This window comes from Chiloscyllium punctatum, chromosome 1 (genome assembly GCF_047496795.1).
Source record: "Chiloscyllium punctatum isolate Juve2018m chromosome 1, sChiPun1.3, whole genome shotgun sequence".
NCBI lineage: Eukaryota > Metazoa > Chordata > Chondrichthyes > Orectolobiformes > Hemiscylliidae > Chiloscyllium > Chiloscyllium punctatum.
In genome coordinates this window covers 145,081,954-145,097,341 of record NC_092739.1, presented here as the reverse complement: position 1 = coordinate 145,097,341, position 15,388 = coordinate 145,081,954, and the positions used below count along the sequence as shown (strand labels likewise).

General features: G+C 41.7%; 1 protein-coding gene across 2 annotated transcripts in view; it reads right to left on the bottom strand.

Moving 5' to 3' along the window:
* Positions 1 to 9,484: 9,484 nt before the first annotated feature.
* LOC140480988 (uncharacterized) overlaps positions 9,485 to 15,388 on the bottom strand; it is a 55,395-nt gene continuing 49,491 nt past the window's right edge. For both annotated transcript variants that reach the window (XM_072576602.1, XM_072576608.1), the window contains one exon: positions 9,485 to 11,273. In XM_072576602.1, coding sequence (XP_072432703.1) covers positions 11,005 to 11,273 — 269 coding nt within the window. In that variant the 3' untranslated portion in view covers positions 9,485 to 11,004. The remainder of the gene's footprint in view (positions 11,274 to 15,388) is intronic.

Sequence of the window (15,388 nt, the reverse complement as noted above, 5' to 3'; positions counted from 1 at the left end):
CGATGAAGGAACAATGATACATGCCTAAGTAAGGACAGTCAAGGGGATTGACTGTTCCAAAGCTCTTGTTATAGCTTCCACGGTCCATTCTTTTGAACTCATCCAGAACTGTACTCCCTATCTCCACCACAATCCAAGTCCTGTCCGACCATCATTTCCATCAAAGCAAGAACCGCAAAGTTTGGGCGGCACGGTGGCACAGTGGTTAGCACTGCTGCCTCACAGCGCCAGGGACCTGGGTTCAATTCCAACCTCAGGCGACTGTCTGTGTGGAGTTTGCACATTCTCCCCGTGTCTGCGTGGGTTTCCTCCGGGTCCTCCGGTTTCCTCCCACAATCCAAAGATGTGCAGGTCAGGTGAATTGGCCATGCTAAATTGCCCGTAGTGTTAGGTAAGGGCTAGATGTAGATGTAGGGGTATGGGTGGGTTGCGCTTCGGCGGGGCGGTGTGGACTTGTTGGGCCGAAGGGCCTGTTTCCACACTGTAAGTAATCTAATCTAATTAATTTTTTACAAGAACATTTGAAGACGCAGAGGATGGTACGTGTATGGAATGAGCTGCCAGAAGAAGTGGTGGAGGCTGGTACAATCGCAATTGTACATCTCTCTGACTCTATGAGTCTGTGTCAAAACCATTTTCTTCTCAACCCATGTGTTGTGCACACCCTTGGCTAGATCAGCATTAAATGTTCACCTGTCATTTCCCTGTAGTAAGTGGTAGTGAGCTCCATTCTTGAACAGTTGCACTCCTTGTGATATGGATGCACCCACAGGGCTGTTAGGAAGAGAATTGCAGGATTCTGACCCAGGAATAACAGCAGTACAGTTCCAAGTCAGGATGCTGTTGGACAAGGAGAAGTAGTGCCCTTTCCTTTCTAAATGATGGAAGTGGTGGGATTAGAAAGTGCTTGGCGAGTTGCTACAGCATATAAAAGCTCTGAAGAAGTCACTTAGACTCAAAACATTAACTTGCTCTCTCTCTATGGATGCTGTCTGACCCGCTGTGATCTCCAGCATTTGTTGTTTTCAGTACAGATGCCAGCATCTGCAGTAATTCGCTCCTATAAAAGGTGTAATACATGGCTGCCACTCTGCATCAGTGATGGAGCTATTTAAAGTGATGGATGAGATGCCAAACAGGCTGCTTTGTTGTGGATGGTGACAATCTTCCTGAGTGTTGTTGGAGCTGCACCCATCCAGGCAAGTGAAAAATATTCCATCACTCTCCAGACTGTATCTTGAAGATGGTAGTTAGGCTTTCGGGAGGTAGGAAGAAAGTTACTTTCCATAGAATTCCATAGAAGTTTGATTTGCGTTTGTGCTTAGATAGCTGGTCCAGTTCAGTTTGTGATCAATGGTGACCCATAGGATATTGGTGGTATGGGATTCAGCAATGATAATGCCGTTGAATATAGTGGGAAATGTTGATATTCCTCTTTGTTGAGCATGTCATTGCCTGATTTCTGAGTCCCTGAACTGTGGTTTCACAGAGCTAGAAGGGGATAAAAATCAGTAATAGGACCAGCAGTGTTATTCAATCCCAATCCAATTAATAAAGTATAAAAGGAAACAATAATTCTTCCCTAAATAATTGGTTACAAAATTACATGTAACTGCTGCTTGCCTACACAATTTCCCAGCTGCCTCATTTTACAGTTTTTTGAGAAACTAAAAATCAAATAAAGCAAATTAACTATGAACTGCCCCTTAAAGGGGCACCTAAATCAAAAACTTCAAATACAACTTATCAAATTAAATTAAAATATCATTCCTGGATGGTTGCCTGTAGCACCTACCCATTACAGAACCCTAAAGTACACCTTAGACATCATGTGCTTCTCTTTCCAAGGTCATCCAGGACTGGACATAGCCACAAAAGAGAAAGGCAAGCAATAGGGCTGAACAACTCCCTTATCCATCCATTGCCTAGACCTTTAAACAGCCAGCAAAATTGAGGTTTTGGGCCAGAGCCCTTCATCAGGAATGAGGCTGGGACCCTCAGAGGTGGAGAGATAAATGGCAGTGGGGGGGCTGGGGAGAAGGTAGCTGAGAGTGAAATAGGTGGATGGAGGTGGGGGTAAAGGTGATAGGTCGGAGAGGAGGGTGGAGCGGATACATGGGAAGGAAGATCAACAGGTGGGACAGGTCATGAGGATGGTGCTGAGCTCAAAGGTTGGAACTAGGATAAGGTGGCAGGAGGGGAAAAAAGGAAACTGGTGAAGTCCACATTGATGCCCTGGGGTTGAAGGGTTCAAAGGCGGAAGATGAGGCACTCTTCCTCCAGGTGTCGGGTGGTGAGGGAGTGGCGATGGAGGAGGCCCAGGACCTGTATGTTCTCGGCAGAGTGGGAGGCGGAGCTGAAATTTTCAGCCACAGGGCGGTGGGGCTGATTGGTGCAGGTGTCCCGGAGATGTTCCCTAAAGCGCTCGGAGAGAAGGCGTCCAGTCTCCCCAATGTAGAGGAGACCGCATCGGGAGCAACGGATACAATAAATGATATTGGTGGATGTGCAGGTGAAACTTTGATGGATGTGGAAGGGTCCTTTAGGGCCTTGGACGGAGGTGAGGGGGGAGGTATGGGCGCAGGTTTTACAATTCCTGCGATGGCAGGGGAAAGTGCCAGGATGGGAGGGTGGGTTGTAGGGGGGCGTGGACCTGACCAGGTAGTCACGGAGGGAACGGTCTTTGCGGAAGGCAGATAGGGGGTGAGGGGGGAAATATATCCCTGGTGGTGGGTTCCATTTGTAGGTGGCGGAAATGTCGGTGGATGATGCGATGTATGTGGAGGTTGGTGGGGTGGAAGGTGAGGGCCGGGGGGTTTCTGTCCTTGTTGCAGTTGGAGGGGTGGGGTTCAAGGGCGGAGAAGCGGGATGTAGATGAGATACATTGAAGGGCATCTTCAACCACATGGGAGGGGAAATTATAGTCTTTAAAGAAGGAGGCCATCTGGTGTGCACTATGGTGGAACTGGTCCTCCACCTTACACCGGTTCCAACCTTCCAGCTCAGCACCACTCTCATGACCTGTCCACCTGTCAATCTTCCTTCCCATGTATCCGCTCCACCCTCCTCTCTGACCTAACACTTTTACCCCCACCTCCAACCACTTATTGCACTGTTATCATCTTCCCAGCCCCACCCCCTTCCCACTTATCTCTCCACACCCAAGGCTCCAAGCCTCATCTCTGATGAAGGGCTCTGACCTGAAACGTCGATTTTCCTGCTCCTCGGATGCTGCCTGACCTGCTGTGCTTTTCCAGCAACACTCTCTCAACTCTGATCTCCAGCATCTGCAGACCTCACTGTCTCCTTTAAACGGCCTTTAGACACAGGATCCAGCTGGAGAGAAGATTCATTTGATCTGCCTGTCCTTCCGTACCAAGTGTGACTCTCTTTATTAAACGATGCCTTTCACCTGTGTACGTACCTTAATACAATAATCTTACCGTTAACAGGCAGCGCTGGCAAGGCCAACATTTATTGTTGGTCCCTAATTGCCCTTTCAACAACACTTCCTTGAACTGCTGTAGTCATTGGGCTGATAGCAAGCGAGTTCCAGGATTTTGACCCAGTGACAGGGAAGGAATGGCGATATATTTCCAAGTCGGGATGGTGAGCAACTTGGAAGGGAACTTGTAGGTGGTGGTGGTCCCATGTAGCTGCTGCTAGTGTCCTTCAAGGTTGTAGAAGTTTTGGAAGATAGTACAGTTAGTACAGAAGTGAGTTCTTTAGTACAGAGCAGTCTTGGTGAGTTCTTTAGAAGGAGAAAACACTGAAGAGTAACAGAAAATTAATTTATATTATTTCACAGAGCAGGTTATGCAGCACATTTCCTTATAACGTGATACATTTGGCCTTAATCTTTGCACATACTTTATTCTGCAGAGTTCATTGCTTGCTCCCCTAAAACTCAAAGTAGAAATAAATTCTTATCCTCAGCTTTAATTTTATAAAAGAAAATGCACACTTACAATTAAATGCAAAATGAATAAAACATATAGAGAAAAGGTCAGTTGAGATAAAACAGGAAAACAGGTGGCTGCTAATTCACATCATATTCTTATCTGCAGAAATTACAATTAAGTGCCAAAACAATTTGCATATCTAGCTTCCAACACAGTGTGATAACTTCTAGTTTACCTTGTGATGGAGCCACTTTCATTAGCTCAGTGCAACAGTATTATACCATGTCTCTTCAGATTGTAACAACATACTCCTTGCTAGAACTCTGCCTCTGCAAAACTGATTCACTCACAACGATCGACGATTTTCCTACTCTCGGATGCTGCCTGACCTGCTGTGCTTTTCCAGCATCATTCTGATCTAAACTCTGGTTTCCAGCATCTGCAGTCCTCACTTTTGCCCAGCTCCCAAGAGATCTATCTGCCTCTATCCTCCCTTTCCCAAGCCTTTCTCAGCCCACTTTCAGCTTTTCATATAAGACCATAAGGCATGGGTGGCGAATTGGTCCATCCACCTGCTCCACTATTCAGTGAGTTCCTGGCTGATCTGATAAACACCAACTCCACGTACCTGCTTTTCTCCATAACCCTTCTTACATTACTGATTAAAGGTTTTTCTCGAATATATTTAACAACCAGCCCCTGCAGCCCTCTTTATTCTTCCTGCTAAAGTGTATAATCTCACAGTTTTCCACATTACGTTCTATCTGCCAAATTTTTGCCCACTCACTTAATATTTCTATCTCCTTCTGCAGACTTTTTGTGTTATTCTCAGAACTTGCCTTCCCACCAATTTTTGTGTCATCCACAAGCTTGGCAATAATACAGTCACTTCCCTAATCCATCATTACTTGTATGTATGTTGTATGTAATATTGTAATGGTGGCCCCCGGCACTGTTCCCCATGGCACTCCACTGCTTATAAGTTACCATTATGAAATTCTATTTTTACTCTCTATCTTCTACCGGTTAACTAACCCTCTCTTCACTTTAATATAATACTCTTAATACCATTAGCACTTATCTTATCAAGTAGTCTAACATGCAGTACCTTTTCAAACACCTTTAGAAAATCCAAATACAATATATTCACTAGTTCCCCTTTATTTATCCTGTTTGTTATTTCCTCAGAGAATTCTAAAACATTTGTCTGGTGTGAATCCCTTTCCTGAAGCCAAGCTGACTCTGTTTGATTATGTATTTCTAAATGCACTGCTATTATATGTATTTTTATAGACTCTAGCATTTTCCCAAAGACAAATGTTAAACTACCCTGCCTATAGTGAACTTATTTTTAGTCTCCTTGGCTTTTTGAATAAGGATGTTACACTGGCAGTTTTCCAATCCTTTGGACCTTATCCAGAACCTAATAATTCTTGGAAGATGACTACCAGTGCATCCATTATCTCTGTAGCTACTTCCTTCAATATCCTATGATGCAACTTATCAGATCTGGGGGCATTTGTTAGTCTTTAGTCCTATTAGTTTCAATCGCAACTTTTCTCTAGTAATCAATATTGTATTGTATTCCCTTCCCTACTTGTCAAGTTATTTAGTAATTTGGAATGCCAGTGTCTTCCACTGTGAAAGATGATGCAAAGTATTTGTTCAAATCCTCTGCCATTTCCAGTTTTCCCACTATTATTTCCCAGCCTCATCCCATATGTTTCAATAAGATTTCTCCTACTAAACTCTAATGGATAAGGGCTTAACCTGTTTAGCTATTTTTGATAAGTCAACCCCTCCAGCCTAGTGAATCTCTTTTGAGCTGCCTCCAATGACAGTATATCCTTTAATAAATACAGGGACTAAAACTGTATTTGTACTCCAGGTGTAACCTCACCAAATGGCCTGTACAGTTGTAACAAGAATTCCCTAGTTTTAAACTCCAACACCCTAGCAATAAAAACTAAAATTTTATTTGCCTTCTTAATTACTTGCTACACCTGCAAGCTAACTTTGTGTTTCATGAATAAGAACATCCACTGTCATTGCTGCAGAGAATAGCATCTATTCCCCAACTATGCTATCCCCAATTACTACTACATTCCATCCCCCCCACACACACCTGCCATTTAAATGGCACTCTCTACCAATGTTTTTCACCAGTTCACTCATCCTCCCCGCAGTTTGTGCTCTCATCCACACCAGGAGTAAGAAGTTGATTTGCACTGACTACTACTGTCAGTCACCTTGGCGGGCAACTTACATTAAACAAACAGTAATGCGTCAAGAGACTAATATCATCTTTTTCTGTTGGTGCATCTTCAAAAATGAATGTTGGTCAAAGTTACAAATGGTATCCTTCTTATGAATGATCGTAGGGTTTCCATCCCTTTTTCATAATACCCTCAGAATAAAGAATAAAGGGTCGCACATTTAAGACAGGGATGAGGAGGAATTTTGTTCTCAGTGGGTAGTGATCCTGTGAAATTCTCAACAACAGAAGGCTGTCAAGTCTGGGTCATTAGGTATATTCAAGACTAAGAGATTTTTAATTAGTAAGGGAATGAGGGGGAAACACAGCAAAGTGGAGTTGGGGGTTATAAAACCATTCACAATCTTATTGAAATGCTTGCTTCTGCTCCTACATTTTGTGTTCTTATTCTTGCCTTGTCCAGCACCATGGAACAGCCCTTTGTCCTAGATCCCTGCCTCAATATGGACAGCACATTTCCTTCTAGCCTCCTGCAGCATCATCTTACACAAGAAGCTAAGTATCAGGAGCAGGAGTAGACCATTCAGCCTATTGGAATGTTTCCATTTTGCAGGGTATTGAATCCCATGCGTAGCTTTGGTCTCCTTATTTAACAAAAGGTGTTAATGCATTGGAAACAGTTCAGAGCAGGTTTGCTAAATTGACATATTAGAGGGGGATATGTTATGAGGATGGGTTAGACAGATGGGCTTGTTTGCATTGGAGTCTAGAAAAGTGAAGGGTGACCATAAAACCTGAACAATGATGACAAGGTGAATGTGGAAATGTTTCCTCTTATGGGTGAATCCAGATCTCGGAGACACTGCTTAATGGTTGAGACGTGCCCTTTTATGAAAGGGATGAAGTGAAATGACATCCCTCAGAGGATTGTGCAACTTTGGAACTCTCTGTCTCCGAAAGTGGTGGCCGCCTGAACATTGAATATTTTTAAGGCAGAGGTTGATAGATATTTGCCAGAAAAGGACATCAGGGTCGATGGAAATGTGGAAATTGAAATACGGGTGAGCCGTGATCTTATTGATTGGCAGAGCAGGTGGAGGGGCCAAATTCTACACTTAATCTGCATATTTGCAATTGCAATAAGTATTATTCCTTTTCTTTTTCAAAATAAACCAAAGCTATTTACAGTCACAGTTCAAAAACACTTCAGTAGCAAACATATCATTTTAAAAAGAAGTGAGGAAAGGCCATGTTACCACCTTCATGCCCCACCTACCTCTCACCGTCTCTGATCACAATGCTAGGATGCAATCATTCAGTTCTGAAGATGTCAGTCTTTTGTCTAGTCCCTTAGGTTTTTCTGCTGATAATAACTCAAGTTCATCACTCTTGTAAAACAATCACCTGTTCCTGGAATACCTTTATTAACAAGCTTTGAAATATCAAAGAAAGAAGTGTTCATCAAATTTCAAGTGTTAGACATCAGAGATATATGTTTTCACTGCAATGAATGACTACAGGACTCTGCTTCATTAGGGTATGTTGGCCATAACATTGGTCAACATTATGTATGTGCTACCATGGATTATGGTCCTTTTCCCATTTGGGGGAATTCAAGACAGAACAAACCACTGCTTGGAAACTCTGGAGTAATTATCTGAAGTGATCTGAATATCCAGAGCCCTTGAAAAGTAACAACTTTCAATATGTATCAGTGAAACAGGCCCCAGGATGGCTTTAATTGACCAGAAATCTGGAATAACTTATACCGTTTTCTTTTTAGTTTTGATGGAGACCGTTGCTTATATTTTAATTCGGCTGAACACATTATGAATCCTTGGCTGAGTTTCAACGGTGTAAATCATTTATCTTTACAGGGGGCTGGATATATTCACATTTTGCTTGTTGTTTAACAAGTTGTTATTAATAATAATTTATCTGCCCCTGAAATGTTTAGTGAAATGGATGTTAATTTGTTTTGGCAACAGATTTATTACTTTGGGGGATTCAATCTTCTTAACTCAGTTTTATAAATGAGATATTTTCTCCTTTCAGTATGAATTGTGTTTGCATGACAGGGTATGTTAAATTGTGAGAAGTATTTTTCCTCTCTGCATGATTCCTGATATCTTCCCATATACTGAGTAGCAATGGAGGGAATGGGAGTAACAGAGAGTATGGATGGGGAATGTCGAGCACAAGAAAGAATAGAAGGATATGTGAGGGGTGTGTATTTGAGGCCTGATACTCATCATTAAAACTGGGTCAATATCACAATAAACAGGAGTGTTCGAACCTGCTGGCTTAGCTATGGGCCTTCTTTTATTCCCACCACAGGTCTGCCTCTGGGGTTGATCGACCCACTCCATATGGCCATCTTCTAATCGGTTCCCCAGAGTGAAAATACAGCAAACAGGGATTGCTTTGAAGGAGATGGACCTGCCAGGTCAGGACGTTACCTGACTTGATGGAAATCCACCAAAATAGTTGGTCAATATATCTGCAATTTCTCATTCCTATATTTATTCCTGTTTCTGTCTCCAATGAAACATTTTCTTCAGCTACTTTCATGTAATAGCTCATAATTCCTCCCTTTTTCATTGCTTTTAGGTCAACGTTTGCCAATTTCTACAACTTTGCCACTCATCAGGCTTGCTTGTGTTTGGCACAATATTATAAGCCAATTCTTTTAAGTTAGTACTATCCTTAGTTCTTTAATTAGATCCTCAATGTCACTTGTCAACTTAGAACATAGAACATAACGGCACAGCACAGGTCTTTCAACCCTCGATGTTGTGCCAACATCTTCTCTTCCTAAGCTATGTATCTTTAGTTCTTCCATACAGGTGACTTATACACTTTTTAACTGTATCTTAATAAATACAAGTGACAATAAATTACGATAAAATAAAAAATCTTTTATACTTTTCTGCTCCTTGCTATCATTTTTCCAGCAGACCCCTCAACATGTCTTTGTTGAAAGATTCTCAGATGTGGCCAATACTGACCAGATGTGTGTCTGTGTGTGTGTGTGTATTACCCTTCCCTAGATGGGGGCTCTCACATTTTTGAGGTAATTATACTCAATAGGAAATTGTAAGACAATGATCAAGGATTGCTGCTCTTATAGTTACTGACAACAAATTTAGAGGTGAGGCCAAAGACATTTGGTCAATTCCAGCACTGTAACCAAGTTCCACATCAGCATGCCAGTGATGGTCAACTGGATTTTCAACCATCTGTGCATTTGAGGCAATATATAAATATTGGTCAGCATCATCTTGGTAGTAACCCTAATTTTCCAGTTTGGTCCTGAAAAAGGAGGGTTCCTTATCTTACCTTGACCCAGAAAAACCAGGCGGAGACATTTGGAAGCTTCACTGGTGTTTATTCATGCATTTGTAAGTGAGAAACATGCTTCCCATGAGGAAACTGGATCTCCCTGAGCTGTTACAAAACACTGATTTTTATATTACTTTTTACATGAACGTTACATGATTTGAATGTACCAGCAACCTATAATACATATGATTACATTCATTCAATCATGGTCAAATTTTAACTATGATGTTTAAATGGAAAGTTAACACCAGGGCACACACACAGGTAACGGGGAAACAAACAGACGGCCAACTGCTGTCTTTAATCTTGTTTTGATGGGACATCTAACCTTTACTTACTGTAACATCCTATCTGTTCAATGCTCCAGTAACATCTTAGGGTGGCATGTCTACTCTTCTCATGAGAAAGGAGCTATTTGCTCCTAGACTAACACTGTTCACATGAAAGTGCTATTGTCCCTCTGTCTCCTTTTGGAACTCTGGGACATGACCATTTTTCTTAACCCTTTCTCCTCCGTCTGTGCCTCATTTGTTCTGCTGACATATCTGACCCTAAGTGGCCTCAATAAGCTGAATTAATAAAAGGTAAGGGAAGAAAAGGCAATAAAATAGGAGCTGGAATAGGCCATTTGGCTCCTTTAGCCTGCCCTCCATTCCATAAAATCACAGCTGAATTGATTGTCATCTCAATTTGACTTTCCTGTCTGCCTCTCCAGAACCTTTGTCAATCAAAAACCTGTCTAACTCAGTATATTCAAAGGCACCGGCTCCAACTGTCGGGATTAGATAATAATTTCAAAGGTTTAAGGCCTTCTGAAACATGCAGTCATTTATTTAAATTCTTTGCACGTCTCTAGACTCCGTCATGAGGGGAAACATGCTCCTTTAACGACAGATGTGGCTTTGAAATGGAGGAGAGCTCTGCTCCCTGGTCAACCATATTCATTCGGGCAGACTTGATGTCCATCAGTCATCCAATACTGATTTACCAGAAGTCAGAGCATTGGGACAGAAAAAGATCATTAGAAACTCTTCAGAAAAGGAAAGGGAACATTGACAATGAAAGTCACTGGATAGCAATCAGGAATCAAAGGAGCATCTGAATTGACCATTTGACCTTTAGCCAGGACATGAAGGTTAATCGTAATGCTCCATCAGCTGCCATAACTCAGGCTGATAAAGTCAGCACAACACAGGGGGTCAAGGTTGCACTGTACAGCTCAGTATCTTTTACTGATTTTGATCAGTGATCGAGCAATCCCTGCAGAAAAGCTACTTCAATTAGTGTCAAAGAATAATAAAAAACAAAAACAAAACTGATCAGCGAAACATTAAAGCATCTTTTCTCTTTCTCAGCTTTCAATAACCAGTGGTAAAAACCATTGGCCCTTTTCATTTTAAACTGACCAGTCCCCTCTGCAGTGTTGGCTGCCCAACGTCCCTGGGTGCTGCATTTCTTCACAGTTAAAATGCGATCAGAACCCTAGGTCAACCGGACAGCTCCAAACAAGTACATGGTGATGCAGTGCAAGATGTTTAGCCAAATCTAGTCATTGTCTTGGCATTGTTCATGTGTTACCAGAGTGGCCTCTTCTTCTGTTCTGCTCCCCAGCAATCTTGGGTCCTTCAACAGGGACTTGTGTAGACTTAAGGCTGAGGCAGTTACTGAGAACATCACACCAAAGACAGCAATCACAAAACTTTCACCCAGGGTTGCCTGCATCGCTATCTTCTGAAATTCCTTTCTCCTCAGTTTTGTCTTCACCTGAAAGAACAGGTATGAGCATAGTGCCAATGACACCATGTCCAAAGTGGCTGCAAAACAGAAAATCAAAGCAGTCTCATCATTCATTCTAACAAGACTTTTCAATATATTTGATGGGGTAATGGTATCTCTCATATTGCTGATGTTATCTCCTAGATTCCCCAAGTCTGTGCAAGTCTCTGTTGAGTTAACCCTAAGTTGAGATAACCTCATATCTACACAAGTCCCTAGACTCTTCAAAAGACTTAATCAGAGAAAGTCTTGTAACACACTGGCTGAGGGTCACCTTAACAATATGTGAATGGTTGCACTAGCAACTTCCATTTCTATATAACTGTATATGCACAGAATTTCACCTACCCACAGATTAGAGATAGGATAAATGAGGCAGGTGGTAAGGGAAGCAAGTCCAGTAATTGAAGACGTGACACTCTAATGGTATTATTGCTGGACTATTAATCCTGAGACCTAGGTAATGTTCTGGGAAGCTGGGTTCAAATCCTGCCACAGCAGATGATGAAATTTAAATCCAATAAAAATCTAGAATTAAGAGTCTAAAGATGATCATGGAACCATGTCCTTTAGGGAAAGAAACTGCCATCTTTACCTGGCCTGGCCGACACGTGACTCCAGACCTACAGCAATGTGCAATTAGGGATGGGCAATAAATGCTGGTCTAGCCAGCTATGCCCTCATCGAATGAATTTATCAAGAGCCAAATGCATTGCCAAATGAAAGTGCATTTAAGGAACTATCCAAAATGTGGCAAATTAAAGGCTGATTAATGCACATTCAGAATAGTATTGACAGCAAGCAATAATCAGATATTCAACTCAGGTGTTGATTCTGTATAGAATACAAAGGAGAAATTCTGAATGTTGCATTGCTTCAGAACCCCCAACATGCCCACAGGAAATCAAAATATGTCAAACTCAACAATCACAATAAATATATTTTGGCCTTTGTTGCTGTCTTGTCAAAATTTCACTATTTAACCTTTCACATTTTTCAACTGGAATTTGGAATGCATCTTTTCCTTGCTTGAGGTTATTAATTTCAATACTGTAAAGAACATCAAGATCCATTGCTACTAACTCCTAACAACTGCTCCTTATGGGCTCCAGAGACATAGAGTCATACAGCATGGAAAATGACCCTTCAGTCAACTTGCCCATGCTGATCAGGTTTCATAAACTGAACGAGTCCCATTTGCCTACATTTGGCCCATATCTCTCTAAACCTTCCCTATTCATGTACCTGTGCAAGTGTCTTTTAAACACTGTAATTGTACCTGCGTCTACCACTTCCTCTGAGACAAAAAAAATCTGCAGATGTTGGAATCCAAAGCAGACAAGCAGGAGGCTGGAAGAAGACAGCAAACCAGGCAGCTTCAGGAGGTGGAGAAGTTGATGTTTCAGGTGTAACCCTTCTTCAGGACTGGGGGTGGATGTGGGGGGCGGGGGGGGGGGGGGGAGTTGCAGATATAAGGAGAAGTGGGGGCAGAGTGGTGAAGTGGGGATAGGTGAAGACATGCAGAAGGTATGAGCTTATTGGTCAATGGGAGGGATGAATCTGCTTGGTGGCAGGTAGCAGTGGAAGGGACCCTCTGGCAGTTCATTCCATATATACACCATTGTCTGTGTGAAAAAGTTGCCCCTTAGGTCTCTTTTAAATATTGCCCCTCTCACCTTAAACCTACACCCTCTAGTTTTGACTCCCTTATGCTGGGTTAAAGACCTTGGCTATTAACCTTATCTATGCCTCTCATGAGCTTATAAATTCTATAAGGTCACTTGTCAGCCTTCTATGCTCCAAAGAAAAATGTCCCAGCCTCTCTTTATAACTCAAACTCTCCAGTCTCATTAATATCCTTGTAAATCTTTTCGGCACCCTTTTCAGTTTAATAATATACTTCCTAGAGCAGGGCGACCAGAATTGTACACAGTATTCTAAAAGTAGCCTCACTAATGTTTTCTCTTCTACTCAATGCTCTGACCAAGTAAAGCAAGCATACTAAACACCTTCTTCACTACCTAGTCTACCTGTGACACAACTTTCAATAAACTGTGTACCTGCGCCCCTAGGTCTCTCTGTTCAACAACAGTCCCAGGGCCCTCCCATTAACTGTGGAAGTCCCATATTGGTTTGTCTTATCAAAATGCAACACATCACATTAAACTCTATCTGATACTCCTCAGCCCAGTGGGCCAGTTAATCAATATCTCATTGTACTCTTAGATAACCTTCTTCACTGCCTACTGTATGACCAATTTTGGTATCATACTGTACTTTTTCAAAACCTGTAATCAACTCTCACAGGAGTTGGCAGATATGGAGGATTTTAAAAACTTGCACAATGTGTATATATTTACATAGATGCCATTGGGAATGATTAAAGATTTGGAGACAATGCTAAAATTAGACAAATAGCAAAGTGCTACTTATAAGACAAGTACAGCAATAAAAATAGTGGATGCTATTCATTCCAAGAAATGTGAGGAAATAATCATAGAATCATTGGATCTCTATGCTGCAGAAATAAGCCATTCGGTCCATCAAGTCTGCACCAACCCTCCAAAGAGCATCCCACCCACACCCAGCCCCCCCTTATCCCTCCAACATTGCATTTATAATGGCTAACCCACCTAGCCTGGACACTACAGGGCTATTTAGTATGGCCAATTCACCATACCTGCATATCTTTGGACTGAAGGAGGAAACCAGAGCGCCCAGAGGAAACCCACACAGACACAGGGAGAACATGCAAACTCCACACAGACTGTCACCCAAGGCTGGAATCGAACCTGGGTCCCTGAGCTACTGTGCTGCCTTACTAATCCGTGATTAATAATGATTTGCCAGTTTTCCTCCTATCCTCAAACCCACATATTCAAACATATCCCTCACTACTGAAATTAAACCCTCCATTTTCTGTGCTCGTGTCTCCCTCTGCTTGCTGACTGATGTCGAGTTCTTCAGCACAATTCCTGTGACTACAGAACTGCTAAACATTGATCTGAGCATCAGCTCCTTCCTCTCATATTTCCTTCAGAACGTTAAGAGTCATGTCCCATCTGGTTTAGGTTTCCTGCAGGATTTCATTTTGTCTGTTAGTGCACTGTCAAATTCATTTGCATAAAATTCATAACATGTCATTTTAATTAGGTCATTCATCCACACAGAATAAGTAACTGCTTCAAAATTGCAACAGAACTTTACATGAACCCATTAACTTGTAGGGTACCAAAGGAAATTTAGCTCTTTAATTCACCGAGTTTCTGCATAGCACGCACTTTACTGATAGCACATTCTCTTATGGGTTCTTAATGAAAGAAAATGACTGGGTCTAGCCTGAATATCAGAATAGCATGTCTGTGATCTCTTGGTTCTCCAAATCTCTCACTTTCGTCTTGTCTGTGTTATGAAGTTATAGGCACGTACTGTACCTTTAAGAGAGAATGAAAGCTGGCAAGGACTTAACAAGCACAGAGTGTGCTGAAAAATTTAAAACGGTAACATTTCCCTGTGAAACAAATAGCTGGAGTTGAGTTGCTATGTTACATAACATACTTGAATTTGGCCAATCAGTTTAATTTATACCCCAGATACCAAAATCCAGTCAAATTCAAATTTGGCTTATCAGTTTAAATTATGCCCCAAGATACCAAAATCCAATCAAATTCGAATTTTATTGTTTTGATAATATCAAACCAATGAGACGATCTGATTTTTTGGTGTATAAAAATCAGGCATTTTGAACAGTTAGCCAGAATGGCAAAGCGCACTAACAAGCAAAAAGGCCCACAGAATCAGTCTCTGAAAGGTACCTGTTCATATGAAATCTGTGCAGCAGAAGACGGAAGAAAAAACCTTGAGTCAGACGAAGATTTTTCATCTACAGAGGAAGATTCAGAGGAGAATCGACACCGCTGACTGGTTTTGAAATTTGAATTGTTTTGTAAATCTTAATTGAGGAGTTTTATCGGATCAGTATATTGTGGTAGAGTGGGAGGTCAATAAATCGTTAAGACAAAGGAGGATTACAGCATTGATAGCTATTGTTTAATGTTCTCTTTTTTTCTTGGACATAAAGAATAAATTAATAACTTTTCTTTAAATAGTGGGATTTGGTAGTTCTTTGTCACTCATTCTTTTACAGATTCTG